Below are 21,723 nucleotides of genomic sequence, written 5' to 3' on the forward strand. Positions count from 1 at the left end.
TCAGGGCATAAACGACAGGAAAAATGTGTGAATGCATTTATTTTAATTATGCAAACTGTGACATGTATGCGCGTTTGTTGGAAAATAGGTACATTAAAATCAGTGGAAAAACAAAATCTGTGCGGAAACAAAATCACATATAACAACAAAACGATCTATTTCCATTAATAGGGGTAAGAGAACTCTTTAACATTCCATAGATTTTAATAATATTACAGTAAATGAGGAAAAAAAGAAAACTAATTGATTTTAAATGGAAGTACTAAGTTTTGATAGATGCCAGTAAAGCTAGTCTATCTTCCACGGCTATACATTACTTGTAATTCAGCCGAGATATAACGTCCATCTGTGAGACTATTGCGTAAAAGTTTTATGACGATGCGTAAAGTTATAAGACTTCAGGTTTCACGTCAGGCTTTAACAATAAGCAGGACTCACCTGTTCCAATGTATCGATATTCCTGGAAGGCGGAGCTTCCACCCATCGCCTGATTTTAATTATTCTGAGAAATCTCAATATCTCGAATGCGAATGTTCAGTTATTTTACAGAATATGATTAAATTTATCAAAGATACAGACAAAGGTCACCCTTATCTTCTTGTGCTAAAATTTTAATCTACTCCTTCACGTGACTCATTAAATAATTAATACCCGTGTTCTGAAATAGATTCGAAGTCGCCGGTATTTTCACTTCATGTGGTCTTCTGCGATGGGAGATTCGTGTTCCCTACTCTGATGATCTGGAATGGGAGAGGAAATCGGCATTGCTGTGTGAGTGTACTACCTATCAGATTATTTTCATTAAATTATATGGTTTCTGATATCTATTCAACCTTTCCCATTAAACTTTGATAATGATCAGCAAATTTTAGTGTTTTAAGTTTGACGTATCGATGCTGCTTTATAATTTATTTCCCATACATTTAATTCTGTGTGTTCTGGAAATGAAAATGGCAGAGAAACCAAAGTTTCTAATTCTAGCTCCAGGCACGTGCTGTAACGGTTCAAAGCAAAATGAAGCAAGGTTACAAAACACCTGAATGATTTGGGGAAACGGTAGCATTATTGCTTTTAATGCATGCTTCAGCAACAGCTAATGGTACAAGTGAGGTTTAAATGTCAGCCTTGATAACTGCAAAAAAAAAAAAAAAACAGGAAACGAAAAGGATGGAAGGATAAAAAAAAACATACGCTTGGCACAGAACTTGACAAGTATCCAACATCAGGATTCTTTAAGTTGCATTACAGGGCGCAGATGATCTTTAAATTCAAATGGAGGGTAAATCTGTCCCGAGGCATTGCATTTTAATAGTAACTGAAATCAGATAGGCATAATTTTTAAAACTTCATCCGTAAAAACGGAAATCATAAATGGCCCTTACTATTATTATTATTATTATTATTATTATTATTATTATTATTATTGTTTTAACGTAACGCTAGCAACACTGGGTAGCCTAATTTTTGTAATGGAGAGATATTTTATATTGCATACATCGGCAACATCAATATAGCTTTTAAATGTAGACTTTGCGGAACAGAATTTTACGGTCCTACATTAAATTTGACTATTTAGAATATTTTTAAAATGTTTGATGATATAAATTATTAAAATAACAATTGTTTATAGATGTGTTATTACACTATATGTCCGTATACATATAAACCTAAAGTGTTCTAATGAAGTCTTGAAAAACATAATTAAAAGCAATTCGAAGTAAAATGTCTTTGTCGTGAACATTATAAACAGTTATTTGTGGTTTAGTGCAGTTCTGCACTTAAGTGAGCTGGTTTTGTGAAGAAACCCACCAGATGCCAAATGGCAACTCGATGGTAAGCAAGGCGACCTGGAGAAGAAAAGGTTCAGTTGTGGACTTGTTAAACATTTACAGGGCTTCTACACACGAAGCTGGCTATAAATTAACACCATGCAAATGGAGGAAAAAATATCAACCGTACATTTATTGCGGTATTCGTAATAGATAGCGTGTTTTGCTTTCATGATCATAGCAATAGCTTTAGTAATGCGAAAATGTAAGCTTTCTAATTTGCTTACCTCAATCTCTGGAATCAATTAACACGGATTCAACTTATTTTAATATTCCGATTGGAAATTAAACCGGCATAAGTTCACTTCCGAGATAACGAGTTTAATATCACCAAAAGATTACCATTATAATACACTAAAATGCAAAGTTACATGCAGCAAAGAACAGTCATGTACCTTGAAGTTTAAAAAAAAGTTTTAGAACGACTTCGGATACATAGTACTCCTAATTAACATTCCAAAGCAATAAAAATGTTCTGGAATGAGTTCATTGTAGCCGTTGAAGATCCCATTCACCGTCCTGATGGTTGATGTAAACATACAGTTATCTTCAGATGAGTGCGTCGGTAACCTTAGCTTTGCTTTTATAGCTCTGAATGTCAACATTGTGGGAAGATATGTACAAACGTCTGGCGCGTGTCCAAAGAAATGGCGTCCACGCTGCCCTTTCTTCCTTCACATGAGATTTATTATTTGCAACTAATCAAAATGTTAACATAATACACTGAGAAAACGAACTTCAATAATCCAACATTTAATTCTTTTCTTTCCGTCATACAACGACCAGCTAATGTTCCGGGGGGTCAAACCTAATATGCAGAAATAAAATCGAGTGAGATCGCACTTTTCTTCGTCCACAAAAAAGTGACGCTTTAGAATAATATCCAGACACAGCAGTCCACGTGCCCATGTGATTTGATAGTATTGTATCTCTGGCCAGAAAATGGGTACTTCAAAATGAAGATTATATTTTCTTTCTTTTATAAACAGATGGTCCGACGCAGGTCAGTCGACACGCCATTTTTTACCATCACGGACATTTTATCCAAACGCAGCACGTGGAGACTGTTTAGAACAGTCATAAATACAAATTAAACATATATCGATTCTTTCGTGTGCTAAATGTCCACACGTGCATTTTTTAAAAAAATAAATAAATTATGGGTCGTCCTGTGAGACTTATAGAACTTTACACTTACTCTTGCTTAGAGTCTGTGAAGACAAAGGCTGTTGAGCATGAGAGTATGAGTGTAATGTGGCTGGTGTCCGGTTAAATGATTTATCATCCTAGTAAGCTTTCCCAGTCGAGCGCTGAGCTGCGAGGCCACCCCATGTTGGCGGAAACAAGCAGCAAACTGAGCTGAGAACGTTTGATTTAGTACCCACTTTCCGTCCAATGTTAGTACCTGGTCTGCTTTACGATCACAAATGTATCAAATTTATGTCGCGTAAACATCAACACTGTATCTCATTTACTGTCAATAGTAATTTAATAGCACTAAAGGTGTTTGATCAAAAATTAAACGTTACTGTAATTTTTATTGACCTCATAAGTTCTTATAATTACCATTTGACTCGTCGGGTAATATCTTGTCTGAATCTGAGTTGTAGTTACAAAGCCATTTCCAGCATCATTCAGTCAGTCGTATAAGCAATAGGCTGTGTAAGAGACTGATTCGCCGGGTCTCCACAATCTGTGCAAGAGTATGCGTTCGATTTAAACTGGTTTCCGGTACCTATTCACGCCGTGCTTCAGTAACGTAACCCCACTGTACCGTACGGGAGGGGGAGCGCGCGCTGCACAATGAATCTATAAAACAGGCGACTGGAGTGGCGAATGATCCTCAGAGCGCACATTAGGGGCTTCCTCGCGGAAAAAAAAACGCTTCACATCGTCCAAATTGTAACACCGCCGCGAGAATCATTTCCCGCAATTCATAACAATACTTTACCCGTTATAAAAACACAGTCCAAATGTGTTTCACTTGAAGCACCGAAGAAACAAGTCTATCGACTAATATGTGATGTACCCTGAATGAGCAGGTTTATTGATAAGAGTAAATTACATGATTCCATTTGAAATTGACAGGAGCTGCTTCGATTAAATGTATTTCTTCTTTGCGTTTTTCTGACTCAATTAATTTATGTTTTAATGAGTCACAGATTCAAATAAAAGGGTCTAAGTTGACGTAGCACCACGTGAGTGAACGCATAATACGGCGCATTATTGTGCCAGTAACATCGGAGACCCGGTCTGGCTATGCGATGCTGATTACACGTTCCCATTTTCTGTTTGGAGTCGGGGCTTCATGCACTTTACTTGAGAAGGGGCTCCTTTTTTTGGATGCTATATCATCGCTCTCACGGATGGATATGTTTTTCTAGGCGGAGAGAGAAAAACCCCTGCTTTGGGAGGATGGATTTTATTTTGAGGTATTTCCGTTGATTGTTCATTACTGTCGTGAGTTATTGCTGTTCAAGGCAAAGGTTAGTAATGAAGCTCAATGCTCGCCGAAAAAAACGGCGTGAGCAACAATACCGGTGCGCTCAGATGGAGTTTTTTTTTTTAAATGGAAATCCTAAGGACTGTTGTCATTGCGGTGTCTTAGATAACAATGCCGGCTACCCAGTTATTTAATATTTTTTCTTCACTCATATATGTGGATTTGTATTCACGAGAAACGAAATGGCACGGCTGCCTCCCACTATAACGATTTCCGCTGACGGTCAATTCTCTTATCATATAAATGTATGTATATAATTCTTCTTTTTATAGGCCTTAGTATTAAGCATTTTGGTTTCCGCTCAAGACAGAGTTGCAGCTTTGTGAGTTAATGAATTGGCCTAGAAAACTAATCCATAGTTTAACTGTGACGACATATAGAACGTGCTATAACAGTTAAAATTAACTGTTTGTTTAAGATACGGGTATGAAGAATATGAGGAATATATATATATATATATATATATATATATATTGATAAGAGTAAATTACTTGATTCCATTTGAAATTGTATATATATACAAACACACACACATATATACACACACATCATATACATATTGGATCAGTGGATCAGCTCTTTAATATACAGGTGTACAAAAGGTGGAATAAATCAAATAATATAACAAAAAAAAAAGTTCGGGAAAATATAGCGAAAGATAATGCTGTTCCGCTTGCAAAATGAGGATATAATGTAATACAGAGTGCAATCCAAGAGCGGCTCGGCCGCGACGAGGTCACGCATTCGCCGTGATTTATGTCTCTGGGACTTGGGACAGCCGCCGCTGCGAGAGCCATTCACAAAGCCGACTAATGACCGCTCGATCCACAAATGATCCCTAAAACTCATTAAATTTATTATTATTATTATTGTTATTATTATTATTATTATTATTATTATCAGCATCATCATTATTATTATTGGATAATTACAATGATACTATATTGTCGTTTAATTCCTATTGAAAATAGTTACTCTTTTAAATTGTAACTGATTCAAATTGAATCACAAACGTGTAACAAATATAGTGAAATTAAGGATAAACTTTGCACTAACCTGCTTTCGAAAAATTAGATTTTCGCTCAGGCAACATTACCAACTGTTAGTAATAATAATTGGACATTTTGTTTCAAAAACTTTATTCCTCTTTAATGCGCCAATGAAAGCAGTAATGATTCATGATTACCAACATTAAATCAAGCATCCCTGGATGAATTCATTCGTTTTAACTCCACTAAACTAGTCAACTAATAAGCCAAAATATTCGTATCACCTGTCCGTTTTTGCAAGGCGTCATGCGATTATTACATACTATGTATTATTGTTTCCTACAGATTTCTTCCTAAATAAAGCTTTTACGATTTGCGACCTTGCAAAGAAGCTTCCTGCCATTTGGTAAGTGTAAATTGTTTTTTAATTAACACACTAACCGTTGCTGTTAATTTTACCAAGAAACTGGAATGATGGGAATATGTCGCTACCTTCCCAGCTAATGCTGCTTTGCTTGCCGCTTTTCTTTGTAGCATAATTTGTCACATTTAGGCTACTGCATGGGGGTAAATCACACCTCCGGACACGACAGCAGTTTTAAGAAAACACTGATCAGCAATAAACTGAGCAGCAACAATTGGTGCAAGAACAACAAGCTGGATTTATTAAAATATACACCAAATGCTTCTGATCTTCGGGTCGAGCTTGGAGGCGCAGAGTACAAGACCATGAAACCACCCACCCTCTTAATCCGTTCCAGTGACATTTAACCCGACACTTAGCGCGGCAGTAAAGAAAAACCTGAATCATCACTTAAATAACACAAAGCAGTAAGTGATTATTCCCAACTCCTTCAGTTAAAATGCTACTACACCGCTTGCTAAAATGCTCACGTGTGGATTTTTGTCGCTTTCTCCCCACCTACGTCGTCCGTTATTCTTTTTGTGCAGCGATTACTTCTTCGCTGGAAGCCCTGAGCTCCCCTAAGTTCTATTTTCGACGTGTTTACTGCTGTGATGCATGAAGCCATAAATCTTACGTTTGGCTACGGACGACACAAAGGCTTTCGTATGCAGAGGAGTCCCAGTTCACAGCCCCTCTGTCTCTCGCCTTCTTCTGATTTTCCTTTTGGAGGTGCAACTTTTCCATTTTTTGCCACTTTGCACTCAACGGGGGGGTCTTGCATACCAGCCGTTTGGTAGCCATTCTTCATCAGAAATGTTTCATAAATTTGGTTTGCTCCTTCCCCACTGTTATAGAGAAGAACTGGAATAAAACTAAATAAATTCAAGAAGTAAAGGCGCATTTTACTCGTTTTAACTGAGAATGTATTTTAGCATAAACTAAATAAAATCAGAAAATAATTAAAGCTAACAAATTTTGCGTTATTAATGAAATCTAACAGACAATGGATTGCGCAGACTTTGTCTTCGAGTATATTAAGACTTACAAAAAATCTCGTTCAAAGATTTAAAAATCCTTTCAATTTAAAAAAAATGCGTTAAATCGCCTAGATACATTTGGAAGAGTGGTGCTATTGAAAATCCTTTTAAATTAGCCACTATTAGATGGAATTGGTGGAAAACATTCGGCCTTGTGTGGATTTAAGGCACCACTTCATTTGCATAATTTTTCTTGTCTATGGTGACGCTGTGTTTCGGGGGAGTTCACTGGCTTCTGCATAGTACTTCTGCAATGAGACACACTTCAGTACAGCCCTTGCTACATTTAATATCGGTATGAAACATGGGCATTTCTTCAGCATGCGATAACTGCAGCCGTCGGAGCTGATAGTGCTTATCTCCTTGACCAAGATTCGCTCGTCTTCCTAATCTCGATTTACCGATCCACACTAAGAAAGGGATTTCGTTTTTACCGGCGTAGACATTCGGGTCTTCCTCTTTTTGTTGATGACTCCGGCAAGTGCACGCGCTGCCTCGTTAAACTTCCCCTGGACTACCTTTCAATCGATTTTGTCACTGAATGAGAAAATACTGTGTTGTGCTCTGCATTTGTCGTCAGAGGATAAGGTAAGCAGGCCAGAAATAGGCTATCGGTTGTAAATGGCGGAGTTTATGTCCTGGTGATTTATGACCGTATGACTTAAATCTAGGTTCAAGAAGAGTTCACAAGCTTGCTCTTCCTCTCGTGCAGGACCTGATATGCGAATGTTCAAACTACTCCTCTACAAACGCTTTTTTTTGTAAGCTTTTGAGTATTTTTTCTGCCTGTAGTTTGAACGCTAGAAAATTGATTGCGGCTATTTATAGTCGCTACATTTTTAAGTGTTTCCCTTTAACACATTTCAAAATCCGTTGTTTAGCTTGTTGTGCAATTGATTTTAACATTTCGTTAGTTGTTAAAAATAGATCTCTCATTTATAAGTTTTTAAATTGTTGTTTTAGTTGTTTTTTCCCTTTTATTGTTATTTTGTTACTTTACTTGATAGTTAACATAGATATTTAGTACAATCGTCTTTGTTTGGGTTCAAGTTTTGTTTAATGTATTTAACTTAACTATTGTTTTTCTTTTTTTTTCCCTGAACGCTGATCCTTTTTTTTATTCCCGCAATACTGGTTTGACTGCGAGAAAACTCGTGTAGGGACATGTCCATTCCAAGGTTTCCGCTAACAGAAATTTTGTCTCAGTTTTATGCAATTTTATGGCGTGGGGTAGATTACTAAATTAATCAACTCAGCTACATGTTCTGAAGCATTTCTGACTTGCATGTTATCTATGTTAAATAAAGGAGTTACTGGGCTTCATATCATCTCGCCTAGCTTTTACAGTTTAACATTCAATGCACTCTGCAAGGGCACAGCTAACGGGCGCTTCGGAACATTGTTCGGTCATAAGTAGGCAATTAATTGCTTAGGTGTTTCATTACTACCTCATTAAAAGAATTTATTTCATTACAACATCGTCAAATTAGTTCAACTTTATATGCAGAGAGGCAAGTTAAGTATTAAACACTCGTGGAAAATGTATAGATATTACACGCCCTAAATATATTTTAATAGTATATTTTTATAAATTGCAATTGTAGACTGCCTTTATATATAGTAATGTTTTACGACTTTTGCTAATTTTTACTTACAAAAAACTTACGCATGGTTATCAAATTGAAGCTATTGTTGCAGCAGTACTGAAATTAATTTGTATACGGTTTTTATTCCTTGTGGCTACGTTGCATACGGCTATGCGCCTTGGTTTGTTTAGCGAGCTACTGGCATTCCCGAAGAAGGCTCGCTATCACAGAATACATCCATGGCCGCCGTCTGCGGTGTCTTGTCTCGGCCCACTGACCCCCATACATCAACCTAAGACGGCCTCGCGGACAGCAACCCATTATTGTGGGGTTGGAAGAAAAGTTCAAGACGTGGTCATGGAGATGAGCGCTCGGGTTTTCAGGTTCCTTAAGGTCTTCAATTCATCTTTGTTTTACACATTCGAAGGTAGAGAGTGCATTTGTTGAGTTTTTCCTTTTTGGAGTGACCGCATACGGACCTGTGGAGGTTACAGCTAGAGATTTCTTTAGAAGATTTTAGAGTTCTACGTAATCTGTGCATTTGTTGCCCCAACAAAAACTCAAAGGCTAATACTACTTCTTCTACTACAATACTACTACGACTACTACTACGAATAATAATAATAAACAAGAAGCTTAAGTTCTGAAGTGCAATGAGCTATGAAAGATAAGCCAGGTAAAAGAGCGCTTACTATTTTAAAGGAAGGCAGTCATCCTCACTTTACAATGATTACACGAAAATATTTATTATTATATTTATATAATGAAATGCGCGTGTCATATCGTTAAGTTGTATTGTTATTGGAATAGCTAAGAATTTTCAAACGTTACTTAATAACCGCATGAACACGCGATGTGTTGAGAGCCCACGCTGGCCCCTGTGCTGTAAGTGTACCTTTAGGCTAAACTGTGATTGCTTCAGAAATGTCCTACATATTTCTCTCTATAGTCTTTCGTGTCAGCCGGGTATTGAAAAGTAAGATGGATCGACACCATTTCTCCATCTCACCGTGCTTCTTGTAACCCTAGGTCTACCCGAGGAGGCCATTGGCGGAACGGCGTCACGTGACACCGGGTGCCAATGTTAGTCTACAAGGGTGTCAAGACCCTGTCAGTTTCTGAAATAAATATTGGGAAACGGCGAAATGCAAAAGGCGACCTACTACGACAGCTCTGCAATATACAGTGGCTACCCATATCAAGGAGCAAATGGTTTCAGTTATAATGCCAATCAGCAGCAATATCCCCCATCCTCTCATGTGGAAAGTGACTACCATCGACCTGCCTGCTCAATGCTGTCCCCCAGCGGCGCTGTCCCTCTGCAGAAGTCCAGTGAACTCGCAGAGAGCTGTGTGCGGAGTAATACAGCCCAGACCGGTCAGCCGCCTGTCATCCCTGACAACAGTCAACAGCAGGCCCCCATCACGGCGCCGCCGCCACCGTCTCCAGTTTCTCCGACCGAAAACTCCAGCAACAGCTCCAGTCTCCCCACCACCAAGAATGCCACACATGGATCACCCACCGCTGCATCCCGGAAGCAGATTTTCCCATGGATGAAGGAGTCACGCCAGAACGCTAAACAAAAAAACAATAGTTCCAGTTCAGGTACTTTACTTGAAGTTCGAATAAGTCGATTTTTGATTGCAAGCTAACAGTCAGTTTTCATATTAATAATATCTGATAAATGGATAAGCATAGCCAAATGTTGTTCGCAAGGTCAAACATCTATTTGCTTACTTGCTTATAAACGGCAGACGTAGCTTATGTTAAAAACGAACGAATAGTTAGATTCGGCCTTCCTTTACCCCTAATGTACTCACGTTCGGTTAGTGTTTATTTGTTTATTTGTAATGATCAGTGCTTAGGTAAGGTTAACCTTGGTAGGTGATTCTTTGATGTTAAAATTCACCGTTGTTGAAACACCGCCCCCCCCCCTCCCAAAAAAAAACTAAATAGCTATTTCTGTTTGTAACCGTAGGTTTTGTATTGGGTGCGGTGTTATCATACCGAAACCTGATTGATATTATTTTATAATAAGAAAGGTTTCCGCGTAAAGTATAGGTGGGGTTGAATAAGGGAACTGCAACTGCTAACGCCATCTGACTAAACACCGTCTACAAAACTCAGGGCGTTTCTGTCTAGTAGGCCATGCGAATTCAGTCAAAGCCACTATAGGCTGAGAATGTAACAACAGCAACCACCACCACAACAACAACAACAATGATGATGATGATGATAATAATAATAATAATAATAATAATAATAATTCATGTATTAATATAACGTAAACTAAAAGGAAACGTACTCGAATCGTGTTTAAACATTTCGGTTAGATTGGTGGAATGTTTTCCATTCGTTTTTTTTAATGCATCTGTAATATTTCATTTTCGTCCAACATTTTCAGAAACATAGGCGTTCTGCAGTTATATCTAAAACGACAATGTTCGATGCAAAAACTTTAAAAAGACCTCATTGGTTAATGTCATACTTAATTCACCAGATATCTTGACATTATACCAAATATTATAATTATTATATTCATCATCATCAATAATAATAACAACAATAACAATAATAATGAGTTGTGCAGGTTTACTGACATAAATTTCATAATATCGTGATGATAATCGATACGTATGTCATAATGCATATACTCCTGTTGATAATAATTATATAGTGACATATGATAGCGGGTTTACTCCCACCTCAGTGGGTAAACCTGTAAGTCTATCGGGGTTGCTGTCAGGTGACTCCAGCGAAAGCGACGCAACTATATGCGAATTATTCACACAAATGTGCACGCATGCATCTACGGAAAGAGATCTAGGACAAACAGCCCCGCCAAGCGGATACCATATGCGTTTCACAACACAGGATACGCTATTTTACAGCAAACATACCGGCAGTGATCAGGGCTCATGGTCCATCCCATAGAATGGATTCTTCCTTTGCGTTATTAATAGGTTGTATTTACATGCTTTGCGTGAAACTAGAGTAATACAGATAGCAGTCCGTGTCAATTTGTTGCACTTGTAGCGCATATTCGCTGATAACAAAACCAGCTATATTGATCTAATAATCTGTTTTTTGACTTACATCTCAGTGCATATCAAACAAATACAATGGAAATTATTTTTGTCAACTCATCTAAAGATTAATTCTTAAGGTCATTGAAACGTGTACATTTTAAAATCATTTACCACCAATATCATGTATGTATGCTTTGGTGCATTAATAATATTCGTCTGTATTATTGGTTATTGAACCTGCATTTCTTTCTCCCATGCAGCTGAGCTCTGTGCAGGAGACAAGAGTCCGCCTGGGTCTGCTGCCTCCAAAAGAGCTCGGACAGCTTACACCAGCGCGCAGCTTGTGGAACTAGAGAAGGAGTTTCATTTTAACCGATACCTTTGCCGGCCACGAAGGGTCGAAATGGCGAATTTGCTGAACCTTACAGAGAGACAGATAAAAATCTGGTTTCAGAACCGCAGGATGAAGTATAAAAAAGATCAAAAAGGGGTGGGAATGATGCATTCCCCCGGAGCTCAGTCCCCGAGGAGCCCGGTCGCCCCGTCGGCAGGAGGAGGAGGAGGATACCTCAATTCAATGCATTCTCTTGTCAACAGTGTTCCGTATGAATCCCAGTCGCCCACGTCTTACAATAAGGCTAATCAAAATGCGTATGGTATACCGACGTCATATCCGGCACCCCTGAACAGCACTCTAAACAATTGCCTGCCCTCCCAGAAAAGATATGTGGGTACTGGGGCAGCCACCCCCGACTATGACACGCATGGTAACTATGGAACTCATCTGCAAGGAAGCCCCATATATGTGGGTGGAGGCTACACAGAACCGGTGGCGAACTCTGGGCCCTCCGTTTTTGGGCTGACGCATCTCTCTCATCCGTCATCGACCAACATGGACTACAATGGCGCTGTCGCTATGGGCAACAGTCACCACCACGGGCCGTGCGACACGCACCCCACATACGCAGACCTTACTCCACATTACTCTCAGGGAAGAATTCAGGAAGCGCCCAAACTGACGCATCTGTAACGACGTCGTCAGCGGTGGTGTGATATTCTCTAACTCCGTCCAATCTCTTACCTCCTCACCCATAGCTTTCTTTCCATTCAGCAGCTTCTATGCCTTGTTTTTTTTATTGTTTATGTGTGATGTGTAGCTTAGTCAAGTAGTCATTCTTGTTGCTTGGATTTCTCTATACATTTGCTATAGTGTTATTGTTCCATTACCGTATACCTAGGAGATCCAGTCCGGATGCACAGATATGCATATTTAGTCGTAAACGTTATTATTATTTTTTTAATCAAACAGGGTATCTGAACAAATTTTATCATATTCTTTAATGTGAATTTGTTCATTAGTTATTTATCCCAGGTGAAGAATTTTGTTTGCATTTTGTTGCACTCCTGGAGGTTCCGAGAATCACGCGCTGGTTAGAAAGGTCTGCGGCACGAGCTTCCGACCGCCACTGTTTGTATTCTGATGGACTTTCAAAATTATTTATTTGTTTTAACAGAACATAAGTTTCTAAAGTATTATTTATCTCCACCAGCCAATATGTAGGCTATTTCCACAAGGAGGTATGCAGAGACAGGGTTTGGCCCTCCTTACAAACTCATTTGCAAGGGAAAGGAATACATGTCAAAAACCAAGATTACAATGTTCTCTTTATTGGGTTCATACATTTTTTGGGAAGTGAAACAGGAATCATGCAATAAGATATGAGAGACAAGGTATGAGAGTTTTAGAATTCCCCAGCTTGTACTTGTTTATTGAAGATACTTCAAAGATCACAGGTTCTGTTTGTCATACATTCCAAGCTGCTCCATTCTAAGAAATAAAAAGTTTAAACATACACTTGTATCGTAATCTTATAGCAATTTTGAGGGAGGGGTGGGAGATAAGCATATACAGCAGTAACATAATAATAATAATAACAATAATAATAATAACAATAATAATAATAACAATAATAATAATAACAATAATAACAATAACCATAACAATAATAATCACCTTTTAATCGTTACATCACCATACATTAAAATATATTACATATACCCAACTACACAAAGGGACAAAATCTTATTGTATGGTTCCAGATACACATTAAATTTATGTATGGAAACAACAAAATCAAAACGCAGCCGTTTACGTGAAGTACGCGTCCGCGTGCAGGATTATGCGAGCAATAGTCCGCGGGAGTCGTGTACCTGCGGTTATTTGTGCTGCTTTGCTGATTCCGAAGCGCGATGGCTGAAAATCGGAATAGATGGTGGCCTGGTTCTCCCGCGCGGCCGAGCAGACGCGGCCGTCACAAACGCAATGCTTCTAGAACTCAAATAATAACCAACAATTACATAAATCAATCGAACAAACTAAATACATATGTGTGAACAAACAAAAGCAACATTTTTGGATAAATATCAAATATTTCATAAGTTGCTTTTATAAATTACAATATATGTGAGAAGAGCTCATTGTGTTACTATCTGAAGTACATTTACACTTAAAAAAATAACTAAATAACCGGTAATACTATATACACTAAATGTAGAAAAAAAAAAAATACTATGACTGCTATATTCCCATGTTGTAATTTTTTTTAAATCCCACTGACAATCATCAGCAGAAAATATCCTCTCGACTCTTTCTTTTCTGTTTTAAAATAACAACCGCAAAAGTCGAATTCTGTTTCTTAATTTTTCTCTTTAAGTGTTTTAGAAAGTACATTTTTCGTGCATTTTTCATTCTTAATGAATTACGTTTTGAAACAATAGCGCTCTATTCTGTGTATGTTAACGCGCAGATTGAATTTGTTTTTATTTAGTCACCAATTTGTATTCTATTTTGCAAAAATAGCAAACTAGCCCACTTGGAATTCTAAGAGATATTAAACCACAGTAGACTGCGTATAATATTTATTTACGAAAAAGCTATTATATACCCTAAAATAATATTATTTAGAATTGGAATGGTACAGATTAAAAGGTACCTCGTCGCAGAATAGACTATATGCTCTTCTATATAGTTGCTATCGTTGCTTAAGCCCTCAAGTAATAAGTAATTCAAATGTTCATTCGTGCTTTGTTTTCGCAAACTCGTTATTTTTTTTCTCGTATTATTTTTTGACTTCAAGGGTCCATGACCGTATTGCCTCGCCTAACATATGGTTAACAGGGATATGGAAAGAACAATTGATCCGTGAGGATTCTGTCCTTCTCTCCACGCCTAGAACACACACATGTGCTTTAAACTTCACAGGGAATGAAAAAAAAACATAGTAACCGATATATGTACGTAAAGTCGATATACCTACCGATTTATATTCTTGGGGAAAAGGGGAAATCATTCAGTGCTATTTCAGTCCGAGCTGAAGTGTGGGACTGAATCGGGTTTAGTAGAATGCGGACACCCACTCACCTCTCACACACAAAGCTGTGTGTAATTGCAAAACCATTCGTCTTTTTCTCGCCAGCTGAGTCTTTCCTACACAATTGTTCGCGCAAAAACTGGAACGTTATAAAAGGCAAAATGTTGAAGTGGGTAAAAGGCAAAAAAAAAAGTTTAAAGGTTGGTTACTCACCGATTTCGTATTATTTCTTTCAAGAAAATAGTTACGGCTTAAAAATCCTAGTGTAAAACTAGAATGGCAGCAGAATCTTGTTCTAAAATAAGTGTTCAGTGGTCGTCCTCTCTTCCTGGTTCCATTTGATCTAAGAGAGAGTTAGAAGGTTTAAATGTGTTCTCAGGGCACGAAGCTGTCAGACCTATTGGCGAGTAAGATTGATAGCGCGAAGGCTTCCTTGCCTCTTTGTTTATAATATAAGCAATAAACTGTGAGAGGCCTACTACTCTTTCCCCTTTTAAATACAACCCTCTCTTACTACCGACGAAGAAACGATTTAAAATAACGTACCGTACATATTTCAACTACTTAAGTGTTAATAAAGCACTCGTAGTATCAAAATAATGATGAATCCCATTAATACCGATATCCCTATAATAAGACATGAATAACAGCGTTTAAGGACAATTATTTTAATGCTGGTTATCGTATATACAATTAAATCAATCGAAATTTAAGTTTTTAATATTTTTCCGCCGAATATCTATTATGCTTGTGGGTCACACCCCATATCAGACACACAGTGGAATTTTCACTCTTCAAAGCAAATGGCTCCAGAGATTTAAGAGATTGTAGCCTTTTGTTTTTTAATGTATCTTTCTTCAGGTAAAGAACCTTTCCAACATTTCGATAATGAACAAAAAAGAGATGTGGAAAATGGAATGTAAATGAATTGCATATGTTCATTCGGTGACTGTTTTGATCTCATTGACACCAGCTCATGGGCTAATAATATCACCGTACCTTATCGTTCCTTATTGTTTCAAATGAATTTGCCTATATATTTTTCATATTGCTGTGTGACTTAAATGTAGCCTTCGCACTACACATTTACACATCCTCTTCAAATGAACAGCGAATGTTAGCAGCATCTACAGTATGATACGTATCATTATATGATAAGATAAATATATGTATATGTGTGGCACATCACTTACATTACATTACTGGTACATGAAATTTATGAGGTATATGATGATATTATGAGGTATATGATATATATGCTGTCCAGTACCATACACATACATTACGTTTGTGTGTATGTGTATATATATATATATATATATATATATATATATATATATATATATATATATATATATATATATATATATATGTGTGTGTGTGTGTGTGTGTGTGTGTGTGTGTGTACACATACACCTACACACACTAACAAATATTCAGGATGTATTTATACCCTGTATATTTGTATGAATGTATATGCGTCTGTGAATCTCACAGCGTCTTTGTTTTCGTTTTAACCTGGTATGTGCCTAAGACCTAATGCGAACAGTTGGATATATGAATTTTCTCATAGTACTTTTCTGGTAAATCTCTCACTTAATGGCTACAGGCGTCGCAAGTAGATGCTGAAATGATTGGTGGTGCGCGGGGCGTCCTTCTGACATCGAGTAACAATACGAGGAGGGCAGAGGCTCGCGCGGCGGATGCACAGTCACGCTTGCGTTTTTAAAATATTTCAATGCTGTAGGGCCGTGGCGGTGGACAAACTGACCAGAACGTGTAAATAAAAACAGTACTACCCCCAGAACGAGGCGTTCCTTACAGACTTTTTTTGGATCAATCACGCAGACAGTGGCTTCTTTTGATTAAACCCCAAATTGTCATTGGGCAGAAGTAATCATGTGACAAGCAATTCGGTCCAATTTCAACCTTGTCTCCATGAATTCAATAGTTTAATAGTAGCGCGGTCCCCATACGGCCGTAATCAGTGAATTAGAAAAAACACTAGCAGCGATTTTTATGATTTTTAAATCTGGCCACAAAATTCAAATAAGAGCTAACTTTCCAAAGCTCTGAGGGAGAGGAGATGAATTACGAATTTGAGCGAGAGACTGGTTTTATCAACAGTCAACCGTCGCTTGCTGAGTGCCTGACATCTTTTCCCCCTGTCGGTGATTCATTTCAAAGTTCATCAATCAAGAGCTCGACGCTTTCACACTCGACACTGATTCCTCCTCCTTTTGAGCAGACCATTCCCAGCCTAAACCCCGGCAGCCACCCTCGCCACGGCCGGCCCAAGCACAGCCCCAATGGCTGTAGTCCGCTGCCGACCGCATCTCTTCCTCCGGAGTATCCCTGGATGAAGGAAAAAAAAGCTTCCAAGAAGAATCACTTGCCGACACCAACGTCCACAGCCGCTGCGGCAGGACCGGTCTGCTTCTCGCCTAAAGGTGAGTGCTGAAAATTTGCTGAAAATACTGATGGAATGTTTTTTAAGGAATATTCCCTTTTTGTGGAGAAGCGCATATATAAACTCCCAACCTTGCAAATAATTTCGAATTGTATAGTGTATGCATCTCTCTGTATCTTTAAAAGTTTCACTAAGTTCTGTAATGTAAAATGATTTATTTGATTTCCACACTGACCTTCCTTGCTGTCCGGTGCCAGAGTTTTGATATTTGACAGTAATGAGGAGTGATAGATTGCTGTAGCTCTATGGTGCAGCTGGCGAGTTCATTGGGCTGCCAGGCTGCTTCAGAGTCCCACTAACGTAGTACTATTTTGGGGAGTTTAGCTTATGCTGTGTATGACTCGTTGCTCGATTTCCCTAAACATTGCCGCAGCAGTTCGGAAACCAAGGAACAATCCTTAACGCATTTAAAAATAACTGGCATTCTGCCGCAATGTGCGTGTGGTAAACGGTCTTTGCAATTTCATTGATAAACCGTATTAAACGTAACGCGATGTTGCGTTATTGCTGATTCAGGGTCGCCCGAGATTCCGGAGAGTGGCAGCGGGGGATCGCGCAGGCTGAGAACTGCGTACACCAACACTCAGCTCTTGGAGCTGGAGAAAGAATTCCATTTCAACAAGTACCTCTGCAGACCGAGGAGGGTGGAGATCGCCGCTTTACTGGATTTGACCGAGAGGCAAGTGAAAGTGTGGTTTCAGAACCGGAGGATGAAACATAAAAGACAAACCCAGTGCAAGGAGAACCAGAATAGCGAGGGAAAGTTGAAGCGTATGGAAGACGGAGCACAGGTCGAAGAGGAGAAATCTCTTTACGAGCAAGCGCTAAACAACGTGTCAGGGGCCCTTCTGGAGCGAGAGACCTACTCCTTTCAACAAAACTCGCTAACCCCGCAGCAGCCTCAGAACGTCCACAATGGAGATTCCCAAAGTTTTACTGTTTCGCCTTTGAACAGCAATGACAAAAATCTTAAAAATTTTCCCAATCCGTCACCCACTGTTCCAGGCTGCATGTCCACAATGGGCCCGGAGTCCGCATCTGGCCTAGACAATGGTAGTCCCTCGGCCCTGGACGTTTCTTCTTTACAGGACTTTCACGTATTCTCCGCAGATTCCTGCCTACATCTTTCAGATGCCGCTTCCCCCAGTCTGTCAGAATCTCTGGATAGTCCCGTGGACATATCTACGGACAGCTTTTATTTTTTCTCGGACACTTTAACAACTATCGATTTGCAGCATCTGAACTACTAAAATGAAATTGAAACAAACCCAAGAACACAACTACACGGTTCTTGTCTTCAGAGTTTTATATATTATTAGTACATTTTCTTCGTGGCTTAACTGATTAGATAACTAATCATGCAGAGGTAAGATTTCACCATATAATTTGTGTAAATAATTAGTTTGATAATATTTGAATTAAAATTCGAACAGGCGACTATCCGAAAGCAATATAATTGTGTGTAAAAAGAGGAAAAATAGAAATGAATCTTTGTCCTTTTATTTTTGTATCGCTTTCGGGTACAATGTCAATAAATATTTTTGTTAGAATAAACTTGACTTGCTACAAGTAGCTTAAAAAATGCGTCATTTAATTATTTTTTTGATGAAATATGAAATGTATTTTCGAACTTTCTAAAACGCAACACACTACAAATTATAAAACAAATAAAATTAACTAGAAAATGTTTATTGTACAATACACAATTCTCAAAAACGGAAGCAAGGACATATGTGACTATAGTGTGCAAAATGAAAACAATATATCAACATATATGATTGCTTACACAGTTGTAATTCAAAGTAAAGTTTGTAGTCGCAGTCATTCTCTTGATCACGAAAGTTACAAACTTCAACGGTAAGTGAAACTTCAGCTTCCTTCAGCGAGAAATGGAAAAATAATCTTCGTTTCCAACCTAAAAACGAAACAAAACATTTGTTTACATTTCTGAACATGTGGGAGCATAAAGTCTACTATAAAAAAATAATTAGGTCATCTAAAATAGCAAAATACACTTAATATAGCACTTATAATGTCATCGGGAGCACACACTTTCGTGCAGTTGAATTGTGCCAAGAAATTCGTGTTTCCTTTCAAATAAAAAGTAATTTATGCTCTTTTAAATGCATAATTATATGTTGGTGTATTAGTAGACGTAAATATAGGTGTCCCAGTAACATTTACAATCTATTTTTTTTAAATATATAACTACATTATTATAAACAGTTCCTAGAAAATATCGAGGCAATGTTTGTTGTGCTCAGTGTAAAGTGAGGGGTCTGTCTAAGAATTCTGGACGAAATTCCCCTCGAAGTCATAAATCAAATTCTTTCATGAATGAGAATGCCAACAAAGAGATCAATTGCCGAGGCCTATATACAAATAAAACCCTGTAACGCATTTGGAGGGTACTGGGGATTCCCGGCCAAAGCAATGGCTATTTTAGGCTCTCGGCTGTAATTCATTTTTATAGCTGTTTAAACCTACAGCCCGCGCGTGGCCACAATAACCAGGCGCCGCGCGCTGTCTAATTCAAAATGACTGCTGCAGAAAGATTCCCTTCTTAATATCCTGCTTGTGTTAACATATAAATAACACGTAATTATATATATATTCTGTGTTGAACACTATTACATTTAACTATACAATTTACAATCACACTATAAAGGTTTAATTTCTAACTGGATTCTATAAGAACACAATATGTATTTTATTCTACTTAATATAATGAAAAGTTTAAACATTGTTTTTTGACGATGGTCTTTTTGCGCATTGATCATTTGGACAATATAAAAACATATTTCTTTCTAAAATACGAAAGCTTTCGTGCAGTCCTACACACTCGCATTCACGTTTGTTTAATTACTTTTTCTAAAATAAAATGAATTATTTTTATCACGTTTATAAGCTTGCCTTGCTAATTAGGATCGATCCTGTTACATGTAAGGAGTATGGTGAGTACAATTACTAGGTATAACTGCACAATGCAGCCCTATAGCATGACATTTCGCCAATAAACCGTGAGATAAAATCATCGCTTGTTACTTGTCTCTCCCGGAAAGAAGACTTTTCGGGTTATTCCTAACGAGATAGCCCGCAGACGGTGAATGCAGCCTTTCTCTCCTCACCACAGAGACAATGCATATTTTACAAGCGGAGTGAAATGTATTCAGCACATGCCCGTGAAAAAGTATTCGAATGGACTATCAGTTGTATTATGTATTGCTTTTCTTAATAAGCCCTTTTCGCTTAAATTGTTGTATTGGCAAATTAATACTGACAATTCTGCGAGGGCACACGTGCGCCTTTTTCGAGTGGAGATACTTGAATAAACAGTAGCTGTTTCCTACATTCAAAGCTTAGCCGCCTGCATATCAGGGAGAGTAGAGGGCGGGGGTAGCCCCAGCAGTAAGCCAGGGGAGCCATTTTGCGACTGACCACAAGGCCGCATGTTCAGCTTAATGTCTAGAAAGGGCACAGGCCGTTTTCATGACGATCATCCTTACACACGTGTGGGCTGTGCGCAGCTATACGAAATAAAACGATAAATGTATTGTTGGAGGTTTAGCAGGTAAAGCAACTTGGAAACCAAATGAAACAGTTAATTTAACCACGGACATGGGCTACAATGTGTCTATGTCTGGTTAATAGACTGATCTGCATTTACGAGCCTAGGTTGATGGTTTATCGGACTATTTCAAATATTCAGTCATTCCTCGAGTACACATAATCATGTTATTTACATATCGATGCACAATTATGCATGCATTTAAAAATATTTAAAAATATTTTGCCTCTTTAAATACATATGGAAGGCAACCAGCAGAATATAAAAACCATATAAATCTCAAGCCATGGCACACAAATAATGTCTTTTGAATAAGGAACACGTATTTGAACAAATTCTTGCGAAATATCATCACGCTAGTCCCACGTCAAATACAAAATTAATGCTATTCAACGTGTATTACAAGAGCCGTGTAAACAACCGGCCATGGAAGGTACGGACATGTACAGACTAAATCGGTCTAGAACTTTGCGATAGCGTCAAAGGTTTTAAGTTACTCGAGCTTGCGATCTCGGAACCAACAACAGTCAACACAGACATTTGAAGTTTGCCTCCCTGGTACTCAGACCTGACAACCCTGTTAAACCAAGACATCCAACTTCGCTCCCTGCCTTTTAATCGCACGCACAGCCCGTATTTAACTCGTATCATTTACACGTTAATTATTAGCTAGTAGGCCTATAGGTTAGTCTAAATTATTCAAATCATAATCGGTTCTTCTTACCTGGGGTGTTTTGTGGATATAGTACATGGTCGCCCTGGTGCAGAGTGGGTATGAATGCGTGCAGCACATGAACATCCGCCTAGAAGAGGCACTGTTTACTGCTCTGATACAATGACTACGCGCTACACGACTGCAGCGCGTCGCCGTCTGCAGTACCTATTGTTTGCACAGCCAATACATTAATGCTGATGCGCGTCACCTTGATCGAAGA

At 38.3% G+C, this 21,723-nt stretch overlaps 2 protein-coding genes and 2 long non-coding RNA genes across 11 annotated transcripts in view; 2 read left to right on the forward strand and 2 right to left on the reverse strand.

The window, feature by feature from the left end:
• hoxa3a (homeobox A3a) overlaps positions 1-13,232 on the forward strand; it is a 46,486-nt gene extending 33,254 nt beyond the window's left edge. For 2 of the 8 annotated variants that reach the window (XM_023817581.2, XM_023817579.2), the window contains 2 exons: positions 5,667-9,955; positions 11,640-13,232. In XM_023817581.2, the coding sequence (XP_023673349.1) occupies positions 9,496-9,955; positions 11,640-12,409 (1,230 nt within the window). In that variant the 5' untranslated portion in view covers positions 5,667-9,495 and the 3' untranslated portion in view covers positions 12,410-13,232. Of the gene's footprint in view, positions 1-1,597; positions 4,578-5,666; positions 9,956-11,639 lie in introns of those variants that run through there. The other 6 variants (XM_023817584.2, XM_023817577.2, XM_023817576.2 and 3 more) reach the window with 6 other exon arrangements.
• On the reverse strand, positions 13,027-15,588 carry LOC111846887 (uncharacterized). The gene is made up of 2 exons (XR_002838968.2): positions 13,591-15,588; positions 13,027-13,207 (listed from the first exon to the last, which is right to left on the reverse strand). It is a non-coding gene; the product is annotated as an uncharacterized lncRNA (long non-coding RNA).
• Positions 15,589-16,162: 574 nt separating this feature from the next.
• LOC111846966 (homeobox protein Hox-A2b) lies at positions 16,163-18,706 on the forward strand. The gene is made up of 2 exons (XM_023817730.2): positions 16,163-17,200; positions 17,737-18,706. Exons 1-2 carry the CDS (start codon positions 16,837-16,839, stop codon positions 18,468-18,470), a joined length of 1,098 nt encoding a protein of 365 aa, XP_023673498.1. The 5' UTR covers positions 16,163-16,836; the 3' UTR covers positions 18,471-18,706.
• On the reverse strand, positions 18,701-21,650 carry LOC111846968 (uncharacterized). The gene is made up of 2 exons (XR_002838983.2): positions 21,513-21,650; positions 18,701-19,135 (listed from the first exon to the last, which is right to left on the reverse strand). It is a non-coding gene; the product is annotated as an uncharacterized lncRNA (long non-coding RNA).
• Between the last annotated feature and the right edge of the window lie 73 nt (positions 21,651-21,723).

Source organism: Paramormyrops kingsleyae, chromosome 23 (assembly GCF_048594095.1).
Source record: "Paramormyrops kingsleyae isolate MSU_618 chromosome 23, PKINGS_0.4, whole genome shotgun sequence".
NCBI classification, from domain to species: Eukaryota; Metazoa; Chordata; class Actinopteri; order Osteoglossiformes; family Mormyridae; genus Paramormyrops; species Paramormyrops kingsleyae.

Bases quoted from the DNA above. Each gene is read 5' to 3' on its own strand.
- LOC111846966 (XM_023817730.2), top strand. From the start codon at position 16,837: ATGAATTACGAATTTGAGCGAGAGACTGGTTTTATCAACAGTCAACCG. The intron at 17,201-17,736 runs GTGAGTGCTGAA...TTGCTGATTCAG, and splicing joins GGTCTGCTTCTCGCCTAAAG to GGTCGCCCGAGATTCCGGAG.